This window comes from Mirounga leonina, unplaced genomic scaffold (genome assembly GCF_011800145.1).
Source record: "Mirounga leonina isolate KUSES-001 unplaced genomic scaffold, KU_Mleo_1.0 Mir_153, whole genome shotgun sequence".
Classification (NCBI taxonomy): domain Eukaryota; kingdom Metazoa; phylum Chordata; class Mammalia; order Carnivora; family Phocidae; genus Mirounga; species Mirounga leonina.
The window spans coordinates 24,392,816-24,419,506 of record NW_023270387.1 but is presented as its reverse complement, the minus strand read 5'-3'; the positions used below and the strand labels follow the sequence as shown (position 1 = coordinate 24,419,506).

Below are 26,691 nucleotides of genomic sequence, written 5' to 3'. Positions count from 1 at the left end.
ACCCCAGAGTCCTGAGGGGGAGATGACACACGTCTTCATGGACAGGGTGAATTCAAAGCAACTCTGAGGGCCCTGGCTACATTCTTGAGCTCCAGGAGAGGCCGTGGCTTAGGTTTCAGTTGTTCTTGGCCTCCTCGCTGACCTGGGGCACTATTTCCTCCTCCTCTCCCCCTTGCCTCCCCACCTGCTTTTTAAAAAATGTTTAAAGGGTTTTGTCCGTGAATGATCTTATTCATAAAGCAGGCGTGATGACAGTTTGCAGAGCTAAATGGGCACTTAACTGCGTGTCTAATAAATCTGCAACAAAAATAAACAGAAGGGAAGCGGGTTTGGAAAAGAAAGGAGGTCAGGTATGAAAGGGGCCTGTCACAGTGATTTACCACCGCCCCCCTCAGCAGGCAGTGTCTGCCTGGTCCCCGCCTGGCCACTGTCGACCTGGAGATCCGGGGGGCTGACAGAGAGACCCGGGTGGAGGCCACTCCAGAGCACGCAAGAAACCAAAGGTGGGCTGGAGTCAAACCTCCTTCCTTTGCGCATCCAAGCCCAGATCACAGATGGTACGATCCGCATCTTTCTTCCTGCCCCAAACCACCCAGGATTTGGGTGACAATCTCTGGGATCAGAGGCCCATTCAGGTGAAACTAGCAAACATCTGTTGTTCCAGTGTTAATCACCCTTCCAGGTGAACAAGGGGCCTACTTAAAACATTAACCCTCCCTTAGCGGGACTAGCCCGGTGAGTGACAAGCCGAGGATGTATCGTCCATAAATCACCTTCCTTGCTCTGAAAGAACCATCTCACAGGGAAGGGCAGGTGCAAACACCTCACAAGCCTAGCTAGAATCCCTGCCGCTTCTCCAAAGTCACTAAAGTAGGAGTTTCTCTGACAAGATGTTAGCTTATTTGAGGCGGGGCCATATGACTTTCACCTCTCCTCCCCCAGCCTCCCCCGCCCCCAGCCCAGTGCTAGGCACAAGACAGGTGCTCAGGAAGCACCTGTGGGTTTCAACTGTGGCTACCACTGCTTCTGGTGGTAGAAGCCCGGAGCGCTCGGCTTCCTGAGGGCGCAGGACAACCGCACGGGCCTGCCACCCGGCCGGCTGGGGGGGGGGTTCTCTCTCCCAGTTTCCCCCGCTGTGGGTGGGAAGGACGTTTCTGGCTACTGCCCATCCCAGGGTTTTAGACTTGGTTGCAGTCCTCAATGCTGAGCCCCGCGGTACACTGCGACCTTCGGGCCACGGCCCTCCCAGCCGTACTTGAGGATGAGTTCACCTTCCTTCAGCCACTCCATATCACCTCGTGAATCAGGTCGAACAACTTCACCAACCCCACCGCCCCCTACCGAATATGATTTTGGTATAGACAGGATGTTAATTTTTGTTTGAGACCAATGTCTTAGTGGGCATCTTCCTCCCAGCCTGCCCCCTGAAACCCTGCCCATGATCTCCTTGAGGAGAAATCTTCTGAGAGCATCTTCTTCAGAGCCCTGTCAGTACTTTTTCCAAAAGGAATTAGCAAAATGGACGGGGTGGGATGGGGGGATTGACCCTTGGCCATGAGGGTCTTCAAGTCTGGGCTCCTCATCATCCTTTGCCTTCTTTGGCTCTGGGGAAATGGGCCCAGCATTGCTTCCCGTGGGTGATGGGAATGTTTTCCCGGACAACAAGGATCTTTTGCTCTGCCTTCCTTCTTGGCTCTGCAAAGTCCTGGCAGCCCCAAGCCCTGTAGCTTATTTGAGGCGGGGCCATATTACTGAGTGTGGCTCTAACAATGGCCAGTGACCAGGAGAGTTGCTTCATGATTTGGGGCCTCAAGGCTTCATGACAGTGGGCTGTACCCACCATACTGCTGAGAACTCAAAACATCTGGGCGTCCAAGAAAGATGTCAACAGGAGACCAGGAGCATCCAGATCCTCTCATGACCTACTCGTGGACCTTGGGAGCCCTGAGCACAGAAAAAGGAACTCAGAACACATAAACTGAGAAACAGCCTCAAGGAATTTAGGCTCTTAATAGGGAAACAAAACTCATCCATGTCCTCTTTGGAAAGATGGCAGGCCCATGGTGTTAACGACAAAAGGTGCATTAAGAGGGAGAGGTGGCGAGGAATGAACAGGTTAGACTGGAGAGGAGCTGAGGTTAATAAGGAACAGGAAGAGCTGGCTGAGAAGGGTAAAGGAGAGGGGAGTCAAGGCAGGTCGGAGAGAGGATGCGGTCTCCTGGGCATGGAGCAGGCTGGGGTGCAGCCCCTAGGAGTGTGACTGAAAGAGAGAGAGGAAGGTGGCATCTCTCGCGGAAGATGCAATACAAGGCAACACAATGGAGAAGAGAGTGGCGAAGGCAGTGAGGGGGTGCCTATCCAGACAAAGAGCCACAGCAGCTCCTCGGGGCTTAGGCAAACAGAAGCAACTCAGTGCACAGAAATCCTGAGAAACAAGTTTGCTTTTTTTTTTTTTGCAAAGCACATTTCAACCCTCTAACCCAATAGTTCCTGCCCTTCAAAGATCCTTCAGACGTGATAGGCGGCAAGATTTAGGCGGCACCTACGGAAAATGGCAGGAGGATCAGGCAGCGACCTAGCGGCTGGCCCAGGCAGGGGGGAGATGGGGGAGAACCCCTTGGGACAAGCTTTAATCTGGTCCTTCGAAGTCCCTGCTCCTTTTCTGCTGACTGGACAACACGTGACCAGGCTGACGAAGCACAACCCATTGAGGAAAGCGCTTGATCCCCTGCAGTGGAGTGCTAGCCCGGCCCAGCCTAGGGCGTAGGATGGGTGGCGTGAAGTTGAAAGGTCGTGAGGAGGGCAGGGAACTCTAAGCGCCTGGGGAAGGGCAGAGGGGCTCACAGAGGTTCTCTGACCCCTTCTCTAAGGCACCTTTAGAACTGACTCGTCTTTGAGAGAAACTGAAAACCAGCCTAGTGAGGGTTGGTGTCTGATGGATCTGTTCAGACTAGTTTGAGGACTACAGGCTCCCAGCAGGAGACCCATTTGGTTATTGTTTGAGTCAAGCTAGGGCTGAGTGTGAGCAGAGGCAGTGGTTCCCGGTGCCTCATCTTCTGTAGCCAGGAAAGCCCCCACCCCCTCCCAATCCCCGCCTAGGACAAAGCTGACACAGGGGGCAGACCGCTGCTGAAAGCCCCCCAACCCCGTCACCCCCTGCCGCCTTGGGAGGGACGGTGTGCTAATGCCCACCTTAAAGGTCCCCGCAGGGAACCTGGCCCGGGCTTCGTTTTCAGTATGGCTCCTGACCAGCTACCTGACCCAGGGAGAGCCAACTTAACCTCTCTCTGGTTAACAGGCTTCCTATAAAACTGGAACAAACAGCCCATTTCACAGCCTGAGGGGGGAGGCATCAGCTAAAAGTGCTCCTAAAAGCATTCTCCAATGCTCAGAGCAGAGACATTACAAAAAAAAAAGGGGGGGGGGTTGCAAGGTCTCAGAGGCCGGCTTCCCTGTGTGGGCAGTTGGCTTCGGCTCGCTCCCTTCCTCTGGAAAACTTCAGAATGCATCAAATGACCAGACCCTACAATAAGACCCTGAACCCTCACAGGGTCACCATCCTGGATGCCAAGCAAGGGCAGGAATGCTTTTATTTAGTAAGGCCCACAAAGTTGAGCTCAGGTCCAGAGAGAGGCCTCCTAGAAAGCAGCAGAGAAAGTGAGCAGACTGGGCTTGGGGCAGGGAAACCCTGGGGTCAGAGGTCCCTGAATAGCCCTGCTCCAGGCTGCACACCGTGACCTCCTATGCACAACTTAGAGACACGCTGTGGAGCTGGGTTTCTGGGTGCCATCACATGTCGTGGGAAGTAGAGGGAAGATGGGAAGACTGGAGGGACAAGGGAAAGGCGAGCAGGGCTTGGTGCGGAATCGATGCCCACTCACATTCCCGAGGCCCAGCCCTCGCCCCTCCTGGGGTCCCAGAGCAAGGCTACACAGAGCTGAGGCCAGAGGACAAGCCCAGGGCTCCCAAGTGGAGGTGCCCTTGGGCTCAGGGCTTCCAAAACAGCGGGAAAGATCAGGGGAGGTCTGAGACCATGCACTGAAATACCTCCAACCCCTGGAAGCACTATAGATGACAGGCCAAGGACTAAGGGCCACAAGTCAGAAACAGCGCAGAACCCCAGCTCAGGAAAACTACGTGTGGGTGACGCGGCCACCGTGGGACACCTCAGAGGGGGACGGTACGAGAGCCCATGACAAGAGACTGAAAACCCCCACAGGAAACCAGCATCAGTGAGAAGTCTCTCTGGGGCGGGGCTGAACGGGACAGAGCAGTTCCTTAGGAGTGAGCCCAGATTGGCACAGACCCACCTGCTTACTGTGGCCAGGGGTACACCTGGGCTCATTAGGACACCGCTTAGTAGGCAGACCATAAAACTGTCCCCAGGGGGTGGGCTAGAGATGCAGGAGGCAGCTTTTCGCCTGCACAGCACCAGAAACCTCGCACACAGCTGGGTGTGGTCTGCACAAACTGGTTCTCGGGAGGCCCAATCCTTAGCTCCTTTGTTCGCAAGAGGTAAGAACCAGCCGGCTGTCTTTGTGCTGGTCTCAAGAGCAGAGGGAATGAAGGCGCTGCCTGGCCAAGTCGAAATCGCAGTCACTCTGACTGGCAGTGTTAATGGAGGGAAGCAGGCGCCCCATGGTTGTAAACAAGCAGATCATTTCGTGTGTAAGTTTCCAAAGAATTACATGAGTTGTTTACAGAACTAGCAACAGGTTTTGCTCCCTAGTTGGGGCCATTACGAAACCGGTTAGATGTTTCCCGAGCCCACAACAGGGCAGTTACCCCGTGATCAATAACTGACAGTTGGCAGGACATCAACGCTGAGCAAGAGGACCTCTGTGGGTTCAGGCCTCGGGGCCCGTGGGCACGACAACCAGACAAGAAAGGGTCAGAATTCCTACTTGAGCGAGTCTGGAGCCTCCCTCTTTCCTGTTCTGAAAGTGGGACATGGTTTTAAATTTAAAATCACAGAGCACCTCTAGCCAAGAAGCTCTCAAATCTTCTTTTGTTAAAAGGTGCAGAGCCCATCATCCAAATGGATACTTAATAAAGAAAGATAAACAAGAAACCTGTAAAAAATGGTTACCTGTGCAGGCCAGGGGAGGGGTGGGGGAGGGAGTAGGTGGGAGAAGCAAGCCTTCTTTTTGTTGGACTTTTGAAGCATATATTTATTATCTCTTACAAAAAAGTAAGGCTGTTTTTAAAGCTGGAAGCCCACAATGGAAAGTGGCTGACGACAGAGCTGCTCTGGCAGAAGGTGGTGGGAGGGGTGGTGGGCAGAGACCAATCTCTTATTTTACAGTGGGGGAAATGAAAGCCCAGGGAGCCGGGCTATCTCTCTGGGTCTTTCCATAAGACGTATACAGACAAGGCTAAATATACTCCCCAGAAGACACAAAACACCCAATCCTTTTGCAAGATTTATCTTTAATTAAAAAATAAAAGTTATCTTAACATAATCTGCTTTGCAGCTTCTGGGATGGCAACTCAATAAAGCAAGAAAACCAAGGCTTCTCAGTTCTTGGGTCACCTGACCATCTTATAATGGGTACAAAGGCACACGTGTCTTCAAACGAACTTTATTCAGAAACAATTCTAGTAACTCAGAACTCGCTTCCCCCAACTCTTCTTTGCCCACCCTCACCGGCCCCACCCTACCCCCCCCCAAAAAAACCAACAACCAAAAACATTAAATTCTCTTTTAAAACTACAGAAATAAGTGCTGAGTCAGCAAGGAAGCCAGGCCTGCTGCCCAAGCTCCTCCATGATCTCTCTGCTTTGATGACTGGCTGCCCAGGGGCTGGAGGGAGAGAGCCCGGGGCAGTCCTTCACCGCGCCAGCACCAGGGGGGTGCGGGCCCCACAGCCCTCACCCCAGCAGGGGCAGGCAGTTCCAAGGCACTGTCTCCCTTCATCAAGGGCATCCCGTGGCTAAAGCAGCCTTTCAGGAAGAGAAAGGCCTAAGGCAAGCAAGTCTTCGTCAAATGCTTGTGATGAAAACCACTGAGACCCGTGGGGGTTGGGAGACGTGGATCTCTTCTCCCCAAGTTTACCAGGCTTTGGGAAGCGGATCCCTCCCTGTTCTCCCTGACTTCCCTCTTTCCATTCCTCCCCGTCTCCCCCTTCCCCCAGAAGAGTTTTTATCTTAGCTTGATGGTGGGGGTTCCGAAGAGGCTACTGGCAACTCCTGGGACTGGCCGGGGGGCTCTGCCACCTCTAAGGGGACGTCGCATGCTTTTGGTTCCTGTGGGTCACAGAGCTCCTCCTGTCTCTGGGAGGGTGCAAGGCATTCCTGGCTCTGGGCCTGGCTGTTCATCTTCTCTTCAGCTTCAATCTCTTCTGATGTGGGGATGGAGTTCTTCTTAGGACGACCTTTGGGTTTTGTGGGTGCTTCCTGTCCACCTTTAAGAACCTATGTGGGAGAAAAAAGTCATTAAGTCTAATAAATAACCCCCTCCCTCCACTTTCCCACTCAACAGTGTCTATACCGTTCCTTCCCAGCAGTGATAGTCTGGCAAAAGGTATTTTCAACCCATCACCTCTAGAGTATAAAGACATCTTCATTCTTTATTATTATTATTATTATTATTTTAAGGTGACATTTAAAACAAATTTTTATTTACTTATTTGAAAGAGAGAGAGAGCACATGGGTATGCAAGCATGAGTGGCAGAGGGCCAAAGGGAGAGGGAGAAGCAGACTCCCCGCTGAGCAGGGAGCCCGACGACTCGGGGCTCCATCCCAGGACCCCGGGATCATGACCTAAGCAAAAGTCGGACACTTAACCCACTGAGCCAACCAGGTGCCCCAAGACATCTTCATTCTTTAAATGTTCAATGCACTTTCAGCAAGTATCACATATTTTGGCTTTAAATAAAATGATCACAAACACATTAAAAAAATCCAACTTCAACAGTAAGGAAAGAAATAAAAATTAAAATATTAATGCATTATCTATCAAGTTGACAAGTTAAAAAGACAATATTTGTAGCAAGCAGGAAAATAAATCGTGTGGAAGGGTGATTGGTACAACCTTCTCAAAAGGCAGTCTGAGAATTCGAATCAGAAGTCTTAATATGTGCATACAGAAATTCCACTTCTAATAATTTAGCCTAAGTAAATCATCAAAGACTGAGATAAAGACTGATTTGCAAAAATGTACATCAAAAAATTGGTTATAATGGCGAAAACTGGGGGGAAATAAACTTTTGCTATATGATTGGGTAGGTAATTATAGTATATCCCAAAGAGAGAATACTTGATAACCATTACAATCATTACATAGGAGAATGTTTAATGACATGGGAAATATCATTGATGCACTTTTGTGGAAAGCAGGTTATAAACCAGCATAACCCAATCTGGAGGACAGACAACCTGTTCGCAGTGTCAAGATCATGGAGAATTTTTAAATTTTTTCTTTTTTCTTTTTTGTATTCTCTAATTTTTTTGGTACAATGATCATGTATAAGTATTTCTGTAATCAGAAAAAATATTATAAGGAACATACAACTGAATGGTTCAAAGACGGAGTAGAGAATAGAAAGTTCTAGCTAGCTTTGAAAGGCCAATCACTAAATTAAATTCTAACTCTGCTCCTTAGCAGCTGTGTCTTAGAGGGTGACCAACAGATACATGTATACAAGAGAGCAAGAACTCTTCCTGCCGTGCAGAACAGGCCTCCCACCTTCCTCACCTGGTGAACTCCGCTTAGAGAGTGCTCCTCCGGGGAGCTTCCCTGACCTCCCAGGTCCACGTCAAAGGCCCTCCACCGTGTGCACGATGAGCTCTTACATTTCCTCCATTAGAGCACTTGTCACAAACCACTGTCCCTGCATGTTTACTTGCCTGCCCCTCCCACTCAGCCCCTGCACGTAGCAGGCATTCACCAACTGGTGAATGGTATTGAACTGGTATTGAACAACGAGCCTTTCCCTGGAGGTGAAGAAAGGTACAAAGCAAGCGAAGTAACAGTGTCCCAAATAGCCTTTGCTGATGTCAAAGGACTTGCACATTTATTATCCCAACGTGTGATGTCCATGAGAATATTCTGACTTAACGAAGGGAGAAATTTAAGAATATGTATAGGTTACTTTAGAGAATCACAGACAGTCCCTTCTTCCACTGGCTCTGAACTCTGACTTGCTGCCTTTGTGGCTTTTCTGGGCAGCTGGTGAGAAGGGCTTCAGGAGGACCTGGATTAGCACAGATAATTAGGAGTGAAATGTGTTTTTGCTACTTACATAGCCTGCTTAATCTTATCTTCCGTAGTTGAACAGAGGTTCCTTGAAGGTGAATCTTGCAACTATCCCTTGCTTTATGCTCCAGACAAGTAACTTTCAACTGACTCTACTCAGTCACTAAATCCTTATCGATTACATCTCTTTCCTTCAAGAGGACAGGACCTCCGGGTGCTGAACTGTAGTAATGAAGGCAGTAACTCAATAAGCCAAAAGTTCCTTTTTTAAAAAGCTTTATTGAGATATAATTCACATACCATACACTTCACCCATTCATAGTGACGATTTAGTGATTCTGAGTAGTCAGAATTGTACAACTATCACCAGAATCCAATTTTAGAACATTTTCATCACCCCCAAAAATGAACCCCACACCCATTAACAGCCACCCGTAGTTTGCCCCAGGCCCTGCCCCCCAAGCCTAGGCAACCACACATCTGCCTTCTGTCTCTACAGATTTGCCTATTCTGGCCATTTAATATGAATCGAGTTATACAATATGTTATCCTTTGCGACTGGCTTCTTTCCACCAGCATGGTGCTTTCAAGGGTCATCCATGTTGCAGCCTATATCAGTATTTCAATTCCTTCTTATGGCCAACTAACAGCCATTGTAGGAATATACCACATTCCATTTACCCATTCATCACCTGAGAGACACTTGGGTTGTTGCTACCTTTTGGTTGTTGTGAATAGTGCTGCTATGAAGAGGAATATAGAAATATCTGTTCATTTCTTTTGGGTGTATCCCTACAACTGGAATTGCTGGGTCATATGGTAACTCTATCTTTTTTCGAGGACCTTCCAGACTGTTTGCCAAAGCGACAGCACCATGTTCCAATCAGCAGTTTATGAGGGTTCCAGTTCTCCATATCCTCACCAATACTTGAGGGTACGTCTTTCTGATTACAGCCACACTAGTGGGTAGGAAGTGGTACCTTGTGTTTGTGAATTCCATTTCCCTGATGACTAAAGAAGATGAGCATCTTTTCCTGTGCTTATGGGCCAGCCATATGTCTTCTTTAGACAGATACCTATTCAAATCCTTTGCCCATTTGAAAATTCGGTTATCTTCTTATTGTTGAGTCCTAAGAGTTTTTTATACACATTCTGGATACAAGTCCATCACCAGATGCAAGATTTGCAAAGGTGTTCTCCCATTCTGTGTGTTGTCTTTTCCCTTTCTTGGTGATGTCCTTCACGGCACGAATGTTTTTAGTTCTGATGAAGTCCAATTTATTTTCTCTTTCGTTGCTTGTGCTTTTGGTGTGCTCAGAGGATTTTGCCAAATCCAAGGCCATGAATATTTACTCAAATTTTCTTCTAAGAGTTTTACAGTTTTAGCTTTTACATGTAGGTCTATGGTTCACTTTGAGTTATTTTTTGTATAAGGTATGAGGAAACCCATAAGCTCTCAAAACCATCTCCTTTTAGCTGGGAATCTGCTCACCCACTGCACTTTCCACACGCACAGCTAACACGAAAATATGAAGGGGACCTCTAACAAGGTATAGATGCTGACAGAATCCACCTCTGGGGAGAAGGCATCCCTATATTCCTTTTCACATAAGTCAGCATCTGATTTTTATTTCAGTCTGAGTGCAGGCTGTTGAAAGTGCCCAGATGTGCCAAGATGGAATTTACATGTTGAAAGCAGCTCTCCACTTGGTATAAAAGAGGTTCTACAAAATTAAGTTGCCCCATATAGTAATCAAGTTATAATAGGGCAGGTCTAAGGAACCCACCTAATTGGCAAAAGAAAGTCCAGCCCAGCAATTAGCGAACACCACCCACACAGCTTGGATAGACCCCACCTGGCTGTTTTCCTACCGCACAAAAAAAAAAAAAATCAAAACAATCAGACCATTTTCTAAATGGAATAAAACATTCCAGCGCAAGCAATAATTAGGAGATAACTACCCTCTTGACTGCTTCCCGCGCTCGACCTCTGGCCCCTTGCCTCCCAGCACACCTGAGACATGCAATTATCTCACAACCGCCCCATGCCAGGAGCTGCGCATTCTCATGCACCCCATGGCCCTCCTCCCGGGATCCCTCCCGCCCAATTATTCCTAAAGCCAATTTAGTCCCCTTGGTGGGGGGAGTCCAGACAACCCACCACAGCACCTGAGGTCACATGCCTCTCGGAAAAACAGCTAGACACCATCTACTTCTAGTGGCTGTGCTTGCTGCCAGCCTCAGAGCACCCCCCGCCCCCCAAATCCTTAAACTAGATATTCAAATGTTCTGTTGCTGAAGATATCAGGACAGGCCTGTTTCCTTCCCAAGGTGCTCAGGTGGGAGACAGGCAGTCTGACAGCAGAGCATGGACTGTCAGTGCAGGGAGGAACCTTCTGCCTCCCCCATCACTCAGACAGGAAACCGAGCAGGCAGAGGTGGTTTGTCATGGTCCAAGAGCAAAGCCAAGGGCAGGGCTGGGATTTGAACACACAACCCTGCCCACTTGAATCTAACGCTCTTACCCGGATCTCATCGTGCATAACGAGCGAGGGATACATCGTATTTGCCACCGTGCTTTCTGATTCTAATACTGACCTGCAGTCCCCCCGTCTCCCGGCAGACCCTGGGTCACAGACTCCTTCACTAGGGGTGCTTTCTGCCCCTTTTTCTTGGTCTTCATCTGCGGCTCTCTGGAGCTGGGAGAGTCGGATCAACCGGACTATTTCCATGAAGCTGAGAAGCAAGTTCAGATTCTCCGGCACAAATCTCTTCCCAGCACCCTGTTCCGCAGCCTGTCTCTGCCTGAAGATGCAATGCCGTCTCAGACGGGGCCCCACATGCTAAGGCACTGAGTGGGAGTAGGCCCGGCAAGTGAGGAACGAGCAAGAACAAACAGCCAGGATTGTTCTCACCCAGAAGAAAGGTTCAGGGCCCCAGAAACCTATAGAATTCATTTTCTGTCTCTATGTCTTCTGGCCTCCCAAACTGTGGATTCTCTGGAGACTTGAATTACGTGGCCAGGTAAATAATAATAATAAAGAAGGAGGAGGAGGAGAGGAAGAGGAAGAGGAGGATGGCGGCTAACACTTCTCAGCTCGTACAGGGATGAGCTCAGTTAGTAGCTATAAGGTACATATGTATGAGGCATTTTACTAATGAGGAAACAGGCCCACAGAGGTTAAGTAACCTGCTCAAGATCACATAGATAGTCACCATTAGCCATTTCATGGAACTGCTGACCATCTGGAGATCTGCAGCACCAAAGACGATGACGGTGCATGGTATGTGGCCCCCCCAATTCCGTGACCGGGGCAGGAGGGTGGTATCCATTTGCGTCCTCTCATGGAACTAGGTTTTAGAGCTGAGAGAGATCCCTGAATGATGAGGCACTTTCAGCCTGTTGCAAAACTCTGGGTCCTCCCGAACTCAAGCCAAACAGAAATGGAATAGAGGGTGAGCGTCCCACCTCGTGTGCAAGATTAAATTTACCCAACCCTCTATAGGTTACAAATGCTGACCGGTAAAAACTAGTCCAAGATGCTATCTGGCCTCTGGCAGTGCTCTCCTTGGCTGCCGTGTGAGTAGCTCTTGAGAATCAAGTGCTAATCTTTTTCCAGTTCCAATTAGGTGACTAGCCTTGAGACATCTTTATTACCCAATTAGCTTTTTCTTTTCCTCCCAGTACTTGAAGAGATAGCCTTGAAAGAGTTCTACTAGGAAAACATATGAGGCAATCAGGATCCCAACAATGCCTCGCTGTTCTGGGGGAGTCAGAATTCAGACCTGCAATGGCACAACCACCTTCCCATTTTTAGCTCTGGCCATTCTGAAGTCATTCAAAGTGCCCCAGGTGCTCCGGCTCCTTCCTTCTGCCTGTGACACGCTCCTCACCTTTGCTTGGCATACTTCTATTCATCCACCGAAACCAATTTAGACAGCACCTCTTCCATGAAGCCCTCCCTTTCTCTATCCTGATTCTGAACCCAGTAAATCCCACTGTGGCCCTGATCCCTCTGAATAATTACTAGTTTCACGGGGCGGCCTCCTCCCACCTGACGGGAGTACTTTTTTCTTATTTTATTTTGTAATGGACAGTTTTGGGACTTATCTTGGCTTCTCCATCGCCTGGTGCTCCATTCTGAGGCTCAACATTTAACTGCTAGAGTGGACAGAGAGCTTGGTGCTCCCGCCTCCCCCAGGGACCTGAATTTGGTCGGCCCGTGGAATGCTGAGGTTAAATCTGCTGACTGACTTCCATTTTGCTTTATGCGACATGGATGACCCTCAATAACCAGCTCCCACTTGTGCCGCCGGCCCAGTGGCTGGTGAACGACAGGTAACGTCAGAGGTGAAGGCACACGCTCGTCCCACGGGCATCGGGCAGCGCGGTGCTGACGGGGATGGCAGGCTGTCAATTCCTTAATCGTCTGACTCATGAAGAGATCGCTGATAACCGATTTCAACAATGCCTCTGCCACTCAGGAGACCTTGATTTCGATGATGATGATTGATGAGGAAGGAGGTGGGTGGTGGACCTGCCCAAGTCCAAAGTCAGCCAGGGAGGGACAGGCATGAGAACTCGGGCCCAGAGTTTCTAACTCCCCGATCTGGTTCTTTCTGAGAAAGATCAGTTCCCCGGGAGGTTTCTGCCATCACTTTCTTCTTTTCTTTTCTTTCTCTCTTTTTGTTTATTAATAAAGATTTTATTTATTTGTTTGTCAGAGACAAGAGTGAGCGTGGGCGCGCGGACAAGCAGGGGGAGCGGGCAGCAGAGGGAGAAGCAGGCTCCCCACTGAGCAGGGAGCCCGATGCAGGGCTCGATCCCAGGACCCTGGGACCATGACCTGAGCTGAAGGCAGGTGCTTAACCGACTGAGCCACCCAGGTGTCCCTTCACCAACATTTTCGTGTGTCTATAGCATTCTGGAGGTTTTGGACCGACTACATATTTAATCGAATCCCATTTATCCTTCAACATCTTCCTACACCTTTCTCAAATACCCATGCCCTGGACATTTCCGGGCTTATACACCTACAATAATTACAATTCAAAGCAGCCCTGGCTGCTTTCTGGACCTTGATTCTCCAACAAGATCACAAATGCCACGAAGGCAGGTTTCTATCTCATTTCATTACTTCCAACAGTGCCCAGGATAAGGCACCGTTCACAAGAGATGCTAATACACATTTGTGGATTCATCCGGTATACGTGTGTTTGTACTGACGTCTCGGCCTCACTTTGTAAGCACTCTGTGAGCCACGGCCTCCACCCGAACATCCTTCCCTCGCAGGCTCGGGTCCCCCCAGAGGAAATTATGAGATTTGCCCAGGAATTCCCTTTTGGGAATATAATACACACTGCCTCACTGGCTTTTAAAAAAAATGTTGCCATCAATATTAATTTACAATGTATTTATTTTTCTCATTGTGAGTAGGCAACAGCAAGAACTAATGTTTTCAGAAAAAAATTATTGGACAAAAGCACAAAATTGAGGAAATGTCTCCGTTATCTATTAGCTATTTTTTTTAAAGACTTTATTTATTTGAGAATGAGCAAGAGAGAGAAGGAACGGGAGAGGGACAGAGGGAGAAGCAGACTCCCCGCTGAGCAAGGAGCCCAGTGCAGGCAGGACTCGATCCCAGGACCTTGGGATCATGACCTGAGCTGAAGGCAGACGCTTAACTGAGCCACCCAGGCACCCATAGCTATTAACTTACCTGTTTTCCTGAAAACTAGGGGTGGAAGAAGGACCTCAGTTTTAGTAATTGTAAAAAAAAAAAAATCATATTCCAGCCCTTGAACACCAGGAAAGATGGCTTGTGGCCCGATGGGTTAGCAAATTAGAGTGTCATCCAAGCAGGTCTGGACCGCCTGGCCCGCACAAGAGGAGAAAGGGCCAGTAAGGTTCGGTGAGGGTGTGAGGAAGTCTCAAGGCACAGGCCATTGCTTCCTTGGTCTCTCAAGAAAACGGGCTGCTTCCCACCCTCTTTTCCCAGCTCACCTCTTTTCTCTGGACTTTGACCTTTTCCCTTGTGGTTTACAAAACTGGCAATGAAACACGCCAACCAATTTGGAAAATACGGATTTAACAGATTATTCAAATTTGCTCTTTTTTAAGAAAGAGTGAACTATGATGAAGTGGAGTCCCTCACAAAATATGGAGATGTCTATTTTTTTTTTTTTTTTTTAGAGAGAGAGTTGTTTATGCTAATAGGTCCATTTAGAAACCAAAGATGGAATGATTCATTAGCTAGGTCGTAAAGCAGTTTTAGGGAAATCTTAGTCCATGATACCATGTGCATCAGAGGAACCTGGGAGCTCGTGAACACCACATTCCCAGCCCTGTCACGGACCTCTGCACTCAGGATCCTGGGAGGGCCTAGACTTCTGCATTTTTACCTGCAATCCAGGTTCCTCTGACACCCACCGAAGCCTGACAACCCCTGCATTACAGCACACGGAGCCCAGGAACAGATGCACCCTATATGTCATTATAAACAAACAGTCCTGACTTCTATTCTTGGTGACTGGTGGGAGGGGGAAGGAAGTTCTTTGAAAAGGCTAGCAGGTGGGGTTAAAACTAGCAACGGAGAAGTTTGTGGGCTTTCTTTTATTTCTAAGGAAACTGTGAAAAAGAATATCCTGCTGGTCAGGAAATCCAGGTCAGGAGAAATGGCTTATCTGACTGTCCCAACTACCTCCCTCCCAGACAGCCAGCATCATGAAAGGCCTTCCACTCTCTGGAACCCCAAACCACCAATGGTCCTTCCTGCCTTCTTCCCAGTCCTGGAGTAAGAATTTTCCCTATCATGATGGGGGCACGGTGAGACTCACTCTCTTCTTTCTTACCATTTTCTTCCACTTCATCCTGCGGTTCTGATACCAAGTCTTCACCTGCAGTTGAGTGAGTCCCAGAGACTGGGCCAAGTCCAGCCTAGAAGGCGTGAGATACAAAGGAAGGATGAGGAAGGAGGGAAGGGGCAGTAGGGATGGGGTCCTGTGGACTAGCTCTAGGCACTGCTATCAGAGCATGGACTTCCCCATTAAACCAGTCCTTCCCCCAAGAATCTCATGGATGAAACTCTGAGAACCTAAGAAACAGATGCCTATAACCCAAGGACACCTGGTGTCATCATCCTGGAAACACTGTCTGCACGGGACCTGAAAAGGATTTCTCAGCGCTGATCGCGAAGTCCTCCTTCTGACCTGACAGAGTCTTTACTGGGATCCCATACAAAATGAGGACTCTGCCCCCAAATCCAAACTGGAAAGGAAAAGTAAAGACCTGCCATCCTTGTCAAAATCCTGCTTATCACCACAGATGCAACGCAAGGCCCCTCCTACAGGGGAGCCTCCCCACCCCCATGACGCCTCCCACAGGTTCTGCCCTCTGGACCTTCCCACTGGTCAGCCATCACCCGGGTGGCTCCACGTTCTCAAGCATTCTGTTTCCCACGAGTACTTTCTGCCTTCCTGACTCAACCGCAAGAGCTTCCTTTCTGTCCACAAAAGTGCCTATCAGGTTCTCAATCCAGACCAAGGGCTCAAAAATACTTTCCAAAGGATGGATTCATTCACTGTAGCTGCCCTAAGCTGTTATAATGTTGGGTTCCAAAAGAAACATTCCATCTGTAGCCCCTCCTGCTTCCCATTCTATTGCTAACCATGGTTCTGCATTTCTCTGTAGCCTTCTGGAAAGTCCTGAATGTCAAAGCCATTCCTGGCAAGTGTGAGGTTGGAGCTACTTCCAACAACACAGCAACCATTTCTGGAGAACCGTGGCATCCCAGGCCCCAGGCTCAGCCCCCAACCTAAGCTGTCTTATTTATTCCTTTCATGACGCTGGGAAGTAGGTATAATTATTCCCATTTTATGGATGAGAGATCTGAAGCTTGGAGAGATTAGAATCTCTCGGTAACCATGGCCAAATCCTGTCTGCTGCCTGTTTTCATAAATAAAGTTTTTATTGGAACACAGACACCCATTTGTCTGGTACTGTCCACGGCTGCTTTCCTGCTGCAGCCTCGGAGGTGAGTAGTTAGTTGCGACAGAGACTGAACTTATTTTCTCTCTGGCCCCGTACAAGAAAAACTTTGCTGACCCCCGGTAGATGATCCTAGAGCGAGAGGTGGAGCCGGGATGTAAACCCACTTACGTCTGGCTTGTATACCTCCGCCTGTATGGGGGCTCCCCTCCACCCACCATATTTTTGCACAAGTTCAATCTGTCAAAGGAAAGCTCTTGCTCTGGTTTTTGAAGAGAAAAGGCGCACAACCCAACTGGAGCATATTAAATGAGAAAGAGAACCAGGCTTCCAAACTCAGTCCTCAATACTACAACTAGGGACCTATATTGAGAAGAACCCCAAGTCTACTACGAGCGCCAACTGGAAGGACCACTTCCCTGGGGCTCCAACCCTGGTCGCTGCAGCTATGGGTTTCTAGAGCAGCAACCTGGGATGGGCATCCTCGCCACAGGGAGCGGGGGTCACCACTTTCGAAGTCCTAGATGTCTGAACATTACAGTTTGTGGCTCTGAGGTCCCTTAGGTCCCACAAACCTTCACAGCCACAAGCCTGAGCCATGGGGACTCCCGGGTGTGTGTTCTCGGCCTCAACTTTCTCTCCCCAAGGAGTGCTGAGCAGCATCTCACGTGAGCAAGGCCAGTGGGTATCGGCAGTGAAGGTTCCAGATACTGACTGCTGGCACTGCAGCTGCTCAGCCCCCTGCTCCGACCAGAGGGCACGATTTAAATCTCCAACAATAGGGCGCCTGGGTGGCTCAGTCATTAAGCGTCTGCCTTCAGCTCGGGTCATGATCCCGGGGTCCTGGGATCGAGCCCCGCATCGGGCTCCCTGCTCGGCAGGAAACCTGCTTCTCCCTCTCCCACTCCCCCTGCTTGTGTTCCTGCTCTCGCTGTCGCTCTCTGTCAAATAAATAAAATTAAAAAAAAAATAAAATAAAAAATAAATCTCCAACAATAAAAACAGTCTTCCCTCCAAAAAACCCTCAGAACCTGTCTTACATCTGCATTCACATGTATCTGGTTGTCCCAGGAAAAGGGCTACTGGAAGCTAACAGTTTTACTCGAAGTGATTAACAGACTGAAGCTAATAAATTCCCAGCGCCAACAGCACTTAGCTCTCCCCACTAATGAAGCGCTGCTTTCCAAGCAGCCATTCATTAAGAACCAAAAACCCAGGGGGCTGTCCCACAGGCTTCTGGTCTCCCAGGCTCCCACTGCGCCTTCCAGGCCGGTTCACCTGAGGCCATCAGGTGCATTAGTCAATGGCAGGCTCAGTTCACAGCTCGGCCACTGCATTAGCAAATGGTGTTAGCTCACTTGGGAAAAATGCACCCCTGACTCACTCTGGCTACAGAAACCCGCTTCACTGTCATCAGCTTTCTCTCATTACCTGCCACCGTTAGAAATTCTCACTTCCCTGCATATTCGCTTAAATGGGGTCACCTAGGAAACTGGAGAAACAAACAAAGGGGAAGACGCAGAAAGCTGTGGGAGGAGGGAGTGCTCATGGCGCTGGTCACGTAGGGAGGTGAGGAACATGGGAGAGGGCGGGTTAAGGCAGCAGCTTCCATGCCAGCCAGATGGTGTCCTTCTCCCCAGGCAAGTGAATCAGTCCTGCGTAGGTCACCTGAGAGGTGCCTGGGCAGGTATCAGGAAGTCCCAGGAGCTTGATTAGGAATGAACATTTCTGTTAAAACATTCTCTGACTTCTAGAAAATAAGCCTAAAATTCTACCCACGCCTGCTGAAGCCCCTTCAGTGTACTACCATGCAAGTCATAAATAATGGCGCCCACCTCCACTGGCTGCGCAACTCCCCGAGGCTCTCCATTACCTGCTGGGGGCACCAAAATAGCTCCTGATAACTGGGGATCCCTTCTGTCAATCCCCAATTCACAGCCACATCTCCACTGTCTGGCCAAAGGCTCCCCAGATGCTCATATCCAAACAGAACTCACTCTTTCCCCCACCAAACCCACTCTGCCCTCTACCTTGCAACTTCGGTCCTGGTATCCCTGTCTACGCCGTGGCCCAATCCAGGAGGAGCAGACTTCCCAGCTCTCTTCTCTCTTTCTCACACCAATGTCAAGTCTGTCCATTCCACCTTCTAAACTCTTCTTCAATCTATTCCCCTTTCTCTGTGCCCACTGTCACCACCTTAATTCTAGTCTTCAGTGACGATCCCTGGGCTCCCTCCCACCCCCCTGCTCCATTGCTTCCCTCTCAAATCAACCGTTTAGGGTGCCACCAAAGCAAGGAGTCTAAAATGTAAATCTGGCCACATCCCTTCCCGCTCTTAGTGGCTGTCAATGAGGATAAAGTCGGCATTCTTTGGCCAGGCACGTGAGCCTTCCCACCTCCAGCCTCATCTCCTGCCAGGCTCCCATCTGCCCCTTAGCCTGGAGACATCCTGACCGCCTGCAGTTCACTCGATGTGCCCAGTGAGACGTGCTTCTGTGCCTGTGTGGGCCATTCCCTCTGGACTCAAAGCTCTTCTTAAGTGCTGCCTCCTCTGAGATGCCTTCCTGAGCCCCATCTGACACACTGAGCAACGTCTCTGGGCTCCTCCAGCCCTTGGAAACACATTGGCACCAGGACCCGTGCCCTGTGTTGTGGGTACTTGTTGTCCTGTCCTTCCCTAGGATCTCCTCCAGAGCAGGACTCTTGTCTCCTACTTTCTGGACTCACAGCCCCTGCCGCAGTGCCTGGCCCCCAGCAAACTCCCAGCACACAGCTGATGGGGGGCTCGATTAAGTGAATCAGTAAACAGATGGCCTTTGATCAGTGATTTGTATATTCCTCTCTCAAATTTGGGTCAAACAGCTACTAACTAGCTTAAGAGATGCATGTGAGTTTCCTTCCCTTTCTCTTTAATAGGACTAGAGACAAACCTAATACAGACAAGGAAGTGAGCAAAAGAACAGAAAAAGGACCTGGAAAATCCTCCCAATAAATAAGATCACATATTAGCTCAGCCATCTCCAGCCAGATCCCCAGAATGAGTTTGAAGGAATAAGATTAAGATACACGTTCTTGCATATTTTGTAGTTAAGATACTAAATTAAAGAAATAAGGTGAGATATTAAGGCCTCTGAGTAGGTCAGGGGTCACAGTCCCCTCACCTGGCTCTCAAAGGCGTTTAAAGAAGGGACTCACATCCGGGTCTTGCTCGTCTCTCAGCCAAGTGGTTCTGACTTGATATCCACCAAATTTACCAGGACATCTAACAGCTCCTCAACTGAATCAATCCAGGCCTTCCCAGTCAAGAGCGAGGCCCGCAGCCTGAGCCAGCTGGGAGTCGGAGGGTGGGGAGAAGCCTGAGAAGGTCACAGGTCCCAAACGCCCAGTGGACCCCACTGCGTCTGATCCTACTCTAAGTGGCTTTAAACCCCAAACCTATTTTCCAGCTCAGAGCCTGGGCAACCATTCACTAAACTTGACTTTGTTTCTTATGGTGGAGTAGTTAAGTTAAATATGGGGATACAGCCGGGGCTTAAGTGTGATGAGGGCAGGTGGGCTGGGCTCTGTCGAACAGGCTGAGATTACACGAGCCAAGGACAAGACTCCTGCCATCATGAGGAACCTCTCTCTAACACAGTCCTTGTGGCTCTCCGTCCCACCCCGAGGGCAAAAGGCATCTCCCCTTCCCAAGGGCCTTCCCTGCGGACAGTCATCTCCCCGGGTTCTCACCTGTCCGGGGTGGACAAGTACTTCTGCTTCTGGAACTTCTTCTCCAGGCCCATGAGCTGCAGCTCGGTGAAGATGGTACGACTCCGGCGGGGCTTCTTCTGCCGCGGCGTGGGCTGCTCTGGCTCCGACTCGCTGCTGCCCAGAGCCTCGCCCCCTGGGGCCTCGGCAGAGGCGGCCTCGGAGGCCGGGCGGCAGGACAAGGCCTGGGCAGCTCCCGGGGGGGCGGAGACCAGGTGGGAGATGACCGCGGGCTGTCGGGTGATCACTGAGAGGAGAGGGTAAGCCCGAAGGGAAGCGGGGCCTAGAAGACAAACAGGGCGGCAGGTCATGAGACGAGCCAGGGTAGAAGGGAGCCAGGGGCGCTCAGAGGACCACTCACCCACACCCGTCGGACGGGTGGGGCCTCCTGATCGTAAGGAGGTAGAATGGAAGAAGGGGAAGAGGACCTAGAACTGCTCGGTGGGCAGGTGAGCTGTGCTCAGCCTGATGTGTGCGAACATTCGAGCTCCCCGCCGCCAAGAAGAGGTTCCCAAAATTCGTCTGGTTTTAAGTGGGCATGTCCCCACCCCCTCTCTTTTAAACCCCTAAATTCTGGCTTCAGAGATACGGGTCAATAGTCTGAGCAGATGAAAAGAAGTAGTTAGAAAAAGCTAGAAACCCACACTGAAGAATAGAGAATAGATTTGTAATATACAAACTGCCTGAGAACCCCCTCTGGTCTTTATAAAAACACATAGTTGCAACTATGAATTCCTCCTGAGAGGTCTCCAGACCTTGAATCGTGACATTTTTCAGAGCTGGAAGGAAGCTTAAAGATGATTTAATTCAACTTCTTCATTTTGGACACAAGGCCGAGTGAAAGGCTCAGTGACTTGCCTAAGATCACAGAGCTAGGAGTAAGAAGATCCAGGAGTCAAACCAAGTTCTTCCGGCTTAAAGTCTAGAGCTCTTACCACATCATGAATCACATGGATACATCAATGGGGGGGGGGGGGGGGGGGGGGGGGGGGGCAAAGAGAAATCGATTTTAATTCACATGAAAACTCAGATCCATACGACCTGCTGCGTACAGCACTGTGTGAAGGAGGCCGGTCAGGCTGGGTCAGAGCGTGGCTGAGGAAAGAGAGCGGAGTTTGACTGCTGATGTCTGCCGTGGGCATTTGCAGGGGCGTATGGTGGCACGTAAGCTAGTTATGTGCCACTCCTGCCTTAGGAATTTCCAGGCAGTAGTACTTTTCTGTCCAAGACTCTGTTACGTCTTTAAAGTTCAAGAGCTCTTGCTTTTCGTTACTCAATAGAATCGTGTTTAAAATGTCATGATCATACCTACGTAAGTCATTTTATCTCTCTGGGCCTCAGTCTTGCCATCCATATAGCGAGTAAAAAAAGCAGGTAATTTCAAGGACTTCTTCAAACCCTAATATACTGATGCCATAAAAGTACCTCTCATCCCAAGCCCATCTTGATACCTGATGAAAATAGGGAAGACTCAGGGGTCGCCCTTCAGGACTCGGCCCAGCCCTGACAGCTCACTACAAGGGCAAAGGCAAGCCTGTGAGCCAACCAACGCTCACGCTACCTGGTTAAAACCAACCCATGTCACAGAAACACCCGGGTGCTACTTGTATATTGTATTTCCCTCCTCTGGGTTGGCATTTCTCTTCTTATTCATTCCCGTGCTTCTGTTTTGGGCCCCAGTCATTGTTATTAAAACAGGTAACTTCTCTTGTTCTTTGACTCCTTCTCATAAAGCCCAGTAGAAACCACAAAGTTGTTAAATAATAAATCACCAATGGCTATGTCTTCCATTAACTCTCCAGCCAATGCTAACACTTGAGGGGTTTTGTGTGGTGGATTCTTCTTGAGGGAAAAAAAAAAATCATCTGGGAATGAATTATAGCAAGAAAATGAGGATACCTGGGTCTGTGGTTTGGGATCTCCCAGGATACATTATGAAATGTCACTTCTTAAAAACACTATCAGAAAGCTTCTTCACAGGTACAACGTAGTTCTCATCTCAAATCACTTTATTCCTTTAATTCTGACATTTCCTTTTAAAAGGAACTATCTTTATGAAACAGGCTAATTTAACATCTAGAAGCTTAGGAGCTTACCAGTATAGGAAGTGGCTAGTTATCTACCTGTCTGTAGGTTTTTAATCACCAGAGTTTTGGCTTTCTCTTTTGTAAGAGAGTTAAACTTTTTTTCCCCTAACATTAAAAAATATTTGGGACGTGTGGTAATATCTAGTGTTGGCCAGGATATGGGGGAAATGGGTACTCCTATATTGTTGGTAAGAGCGTAAATCAGTATAGTCTTTTAGAAAGACAAACTAAGCAATACCTCTCAAAGTACTGACCAAGCAATTCTATAACTTGAGACCAATTTTCCCACAGGCACAAAGATTTATGTACAAGCATATTCACTGCAGCTTTGATTATAATAGTGAAAGAGGGAAAACAACCCACATATCTACAGCAAAATGATTAAATAAATTGTGGTACATCTATAGTATGAACTACAATGTAAGCACTAAAAAGACCTATGTAAAAAGATAGCTAGATTACATGGAAAAATCAACTAAAATGGAAAAAAATTCTAAAGTAAATTATTGAGAGAAAATAAAGGTATGGAACAATTTGCATTCTATAAAAAAAAAATCTGGATGTGTGCCTGCATTTATAAATGCATTGTTTATAAGCCCTGGAAGTTAGTCACCAAACCATTAACAGTGATTACCTCTAGAGAAGACATGGGAGTGAAGTAGGGTGAAAAGTAGTCTATACGTTTGACTCTAATCCTGTATTCAATCCTGCCATACATGTTTATTGAGCATCTACTATGGGCTGTGTTCTGTTCTAGAAGTTGGCGATAGAGCAGTGAATAACATGAAGTCCCCACCTTCAGGAAGCTTAAATTTCAGTTGGGAAGTAGGCAGCAAACAAACAGATATATATATAAGGTCAGGTCGTGATAAATTCTATGAAGAAAAACACAGCAGATTGTGAAGATGGGGGAGGTAAGGAGGAGGCAGGCATTACCGAGAGGGGAGGCAAGGAAGAGGTAACAGTTCTCGCAGATAGGTGACTCAGTGGAGAGGAGAACATTGGGAAGGGCACCCCGGGGGCAGAGAACCAGCTCAAGCAAAGCCCTAAAGTGGGAATGGTCTTGTGTTCAAAGAGTAGCAAAAAGGCAGAGTGAGCAGGGCGGGGGGAACGTCACAGGAAATAAAATGTGGAGAAATCTGCCGTAGTCGGATCACGTAGGGTCTTGAAGGCCAGCGCAAAGAGTTTGGATTTTCTTCAGAATGTGATAGAAGCATTGGCGAGATCTTAGCTGGAGGAGGACATGATGGGCTTTGCATCCTCAAGATCCCCGTGGCTGCCGTGTGGGGGACTGAGCGCAGGGGTGAGTGTGGAAGCTGGGACGCGAGCTGGGAGGCAAGGCACCCTTCTAGACCAGGCACCACTGTGGCCTGAGCCAGAAAGGGAGCAGCTGCATAGTGAGAGTGGTCCATTCAGGGCGTGTGCCTTCCAGTGAGGGGTGGAAGAGCCTGCAGAAGCGCTGAATGTCACGTCTGAGCTACAGAGAGTGCCACGTCAGGTCTGGGTTTTTGGCTTTAGCACACAGAGGAATGACGGTGCCATTGGCTAAGAAGGGAAAGATGGGACAAAGAGCAGACCAAGATCTCTGTTTTATTTATTTATTTTTTTTAAAGATTTTATTTATTTATTTTGAGAGAGAGAGAGAGAGAGAGAGAGAAAGCACAAGCAGGGGGAGGGGCAGAGGCAGAGGAAGAAGCAGACTCCCTGCCGAGCAGGGAGCCCGATACAGGACTAGATCCCAGGACCCTGAGATCATGACCTGAGCCGAAGGCAGATGCTTAACCGACTGAGCCACCCGGGTGCCCCGAAGATTTCTGTTCTAGAGAAGCTGCTGTTAACAGCTTCTCTAGACGGTAGATGTGCTGAGGAGGCAGTTACATGTACCAGTCTGGAGTTCAGAGAAGAGCTTAGGCTGGAGACACAACCTGGACTCCTGGGAGTACATGTGGCTCACAGAACCAGAGGATTAAATGACACCACCTACAGAGCAAGTGAAATAAAGAGATCCAAGGATGGAGCCCTGGGGTACACCAACATCTGAGGTCATAAAAAGGAAGAGAAGCCCATCAAAGGGACCAATGAAAGGAAGCGGAGAAGTAGTAGGAAACCACTCCCTAGATGATACTTCTGTAGTACACCTGACCTCTAAACAATGTGGGGGCTAGGGGGACTGACCCCACAGTTGAAAATCCTTGTATAAAGTCTGACTCCCCAAAAACGTAACTGCTAATAATAGCCTACCAGTGACCAGAAGCCTTACCGATAAGCAGTTAACACATATTTTGTATGTTACATATATTATATACTGTATTATTACAGTTAAGTAAGCTAGAGAAATGTTATTAAGAAAATTGCAAGAAAAAGAAAATGCATTTGCAGTACTGTACTGTATTTATTGAAAAAAACCTGCAGCTAAGTGGACCCATGCAGTTCAAGCTCGTATTATTCAAGGGTCACCCGTATTTAGATTTTACTACAAGCTCGTATTATTTTTGTAATTTAAAAAAGGAAGAGTTAGACTAAATGAACTTCAGTTTTGTTCTCATTGTAAAGTTTTAGTATATGTCCAATTTGTCAAAAAAGAATTTTCATGCCCATAGTTAAAACTTCTTCTAAAAAGCTGAGCAAAACAAACAAACAAAAACCCCCCAAATCCCACAACCAACCAAACAAAAAACCTCAACAACCTAGAAATCCAGCAATATATAAAATATGTTTGGTTTTAGGACACTGCTAGTAAAACAAATATTGTGGTGTTCCGAACAAAGGGGACTCTCTCTTTCAGCCACTCCTGAGCCAATGGGTCTAAGGAATTTTCTTCTTTCATGATAGAAGATGTTTGAGTTCTCATGCTAGGTAGAATCATATTCTTTCTTTTAAAATAAAAACTGTATAATGTGGAGAAGTGATAGTCTTTAACAAGTGGTCCTGGGATGACTGGATATCCATATGCAAACAAAAAAACTGTAACCTAGAACTCATAATTTATTTTAAAAATCAACTGAAAATGGATCATAGATCCAAAAGTGAACATAAACTTATAAAACTTTTAGAAGAAAACATAGGAGAAAAATCTTCATGACTCTGGGTTAAACAGGGAATTCTTAGCTTTGACTCCCAAAGAATGTCACATTAAGGAAAAAGGTGAAAAGCTGGTCTCCATCAAAGGTAACAACTTTTACTTGGCAAAAGATACTGTTAAGAAAAAGGAACTACAGGGCGCCTGGGTGGCTCAGTTGGTTGGGCGACTGCCTTCGGCTCAGGTCATGATCCTGGAGTCCCTGGATGGAGTCCCGCATCGGGCTCCCTGCTTGGCGGGGAGTCTGCTTCTCCCTCTGACCCTCCCCCCTCTCATGTGCTCTCTCTCATTCTCTCTCTCTCAAATAAATAAATAAAATCTTTAAAAAAAAAAAAAAGAAAATGGAACTACAAGCTACTGACTGGGAGAAAATATTTGCAAATCACACACCTGACAAATGATTTGTATCCAGAATATACAAAAAACTTCTCAAAGTTCAGCCATTTAAAAAATCACTCAATAAGAAAATGAACAAAAGTTCTGAGCAGACACTTCACCGAAGTGGATACATAGACAGTATATAAGTACGTGGAAAGATGCTTAGCATGATTAGCCATTAAGGAAATGCATATTAAAACTATAACAAGGGGTGCCTGGGTGGCTCAGTCAGTTAAGCAGTGGGCTCTTAATTTCAGCTCAGGTCATGATCTCAGGGTCCTGGGATCAAGCCTCACGTCAGGATCCACACTTAGCGTGGAGTCTACTCCAGATTCTCTCTCTCTCCCTCGGCCCCTCCCCTCGCTTGAGCACATGTGTTCTTGCTCTCTCAAGTGAATAAATAAAATCTTAAAAAAAAATAGGGCGCCTCGGTGGCTCAGTCGTTAAGTGTCTGCCTTTGGCTCAGGTCATGATCCCAGGGTCCTGGGATCGAGTCCTGCATCGGGCTCCCTGCTCGGCGGGAAGCCTGCTTCTCCCTCTCCCACTCCCCCTGCTTGTGTTCCTGCTCTCGCTGTCTCTCTCTCTGTCAAATAAATAAATAAAATCTTTAAAAAAAAAAAAATCTTAAAAAAAAATAAAACTACAACAAGATACCACTACACATCTGTTAGAATGGTCTAAACATTTTTATAAACTGACAGTCTCAAGTGCTGACAAGCATATGGAGCAACTCAAACTCCTCTCATATGCTGCTAATGGGAATGCAGGCAAACAGTACAGCATCTTTGAAAAGGCGTTTGGCATTTTCTTACGAAGTTAAACTTACAGTTACCACATAACCCAGTAATCCCCCCCTCCTAGTATTAATTCAAGTGAAAAGAAAACATAAAAACCTATATGCAAATGTTTATAGTGGCATTATTAGTCATTATCAAAAACTGGAAATGATCCAAACATCCCTCAACTGGGATGTAGAAACAAACTGTGGTACATACATACATACGATAGAATCATGGAATACTATTCAAGAATAATAAGGGAATATGTAGCATCATGGATGAATTTCTTTTCTTTTTTTTTTAAAAGATTTTATTTATTTATTTGAGAGAGAGAGAGAATGAGAGAGAACACATGAGAGGGGGGAGGGTCAGAGGGAGAAGCAGACTCCCTGCCAAGCAGGGAGCCCGATGTGGGACTCGATCCAGGGACTCCAGG

The 26,691-nt window shown here is 48.0% G+C and overlaps 1 protein-coding gene across 1 annotated transcript in view; it reads right to left on the bottom strand.

Moving 5' to 3' along the window:
* Nucleotides 1-5,443: 5,443 nt before the first annotated feature.
* Nucleotides 5,444-26,691, bottom strand: part of BARX2 (BARX homeobox 2) — a 72,204-nt gene continuing 50,956 nt past the window's right edge. Inside the window, exons 2-4 of the mRNA XM_035008755.1 lie at nucleotides 19,915-20,215; nucleotides 15,051-15,135; nucleotides 5,444-6,414 (exon numbers count right to left, since the gene is read on the bottom strand). Coding sequence (XP_034864646.1) covers nucleotides 6,148-6,414; nucleotides 15,051-15,135; nucleotides 19,915-20,215 — 653 coding nt within the window. The 3' untranslated portion in view covers nucleotides 5,444-6,147. The remainder of the gene's footprint in view (nucleotides 6,415-15,050; nucleotides 15,136-19,914; nucleotides 20,216-26,691) is intronic.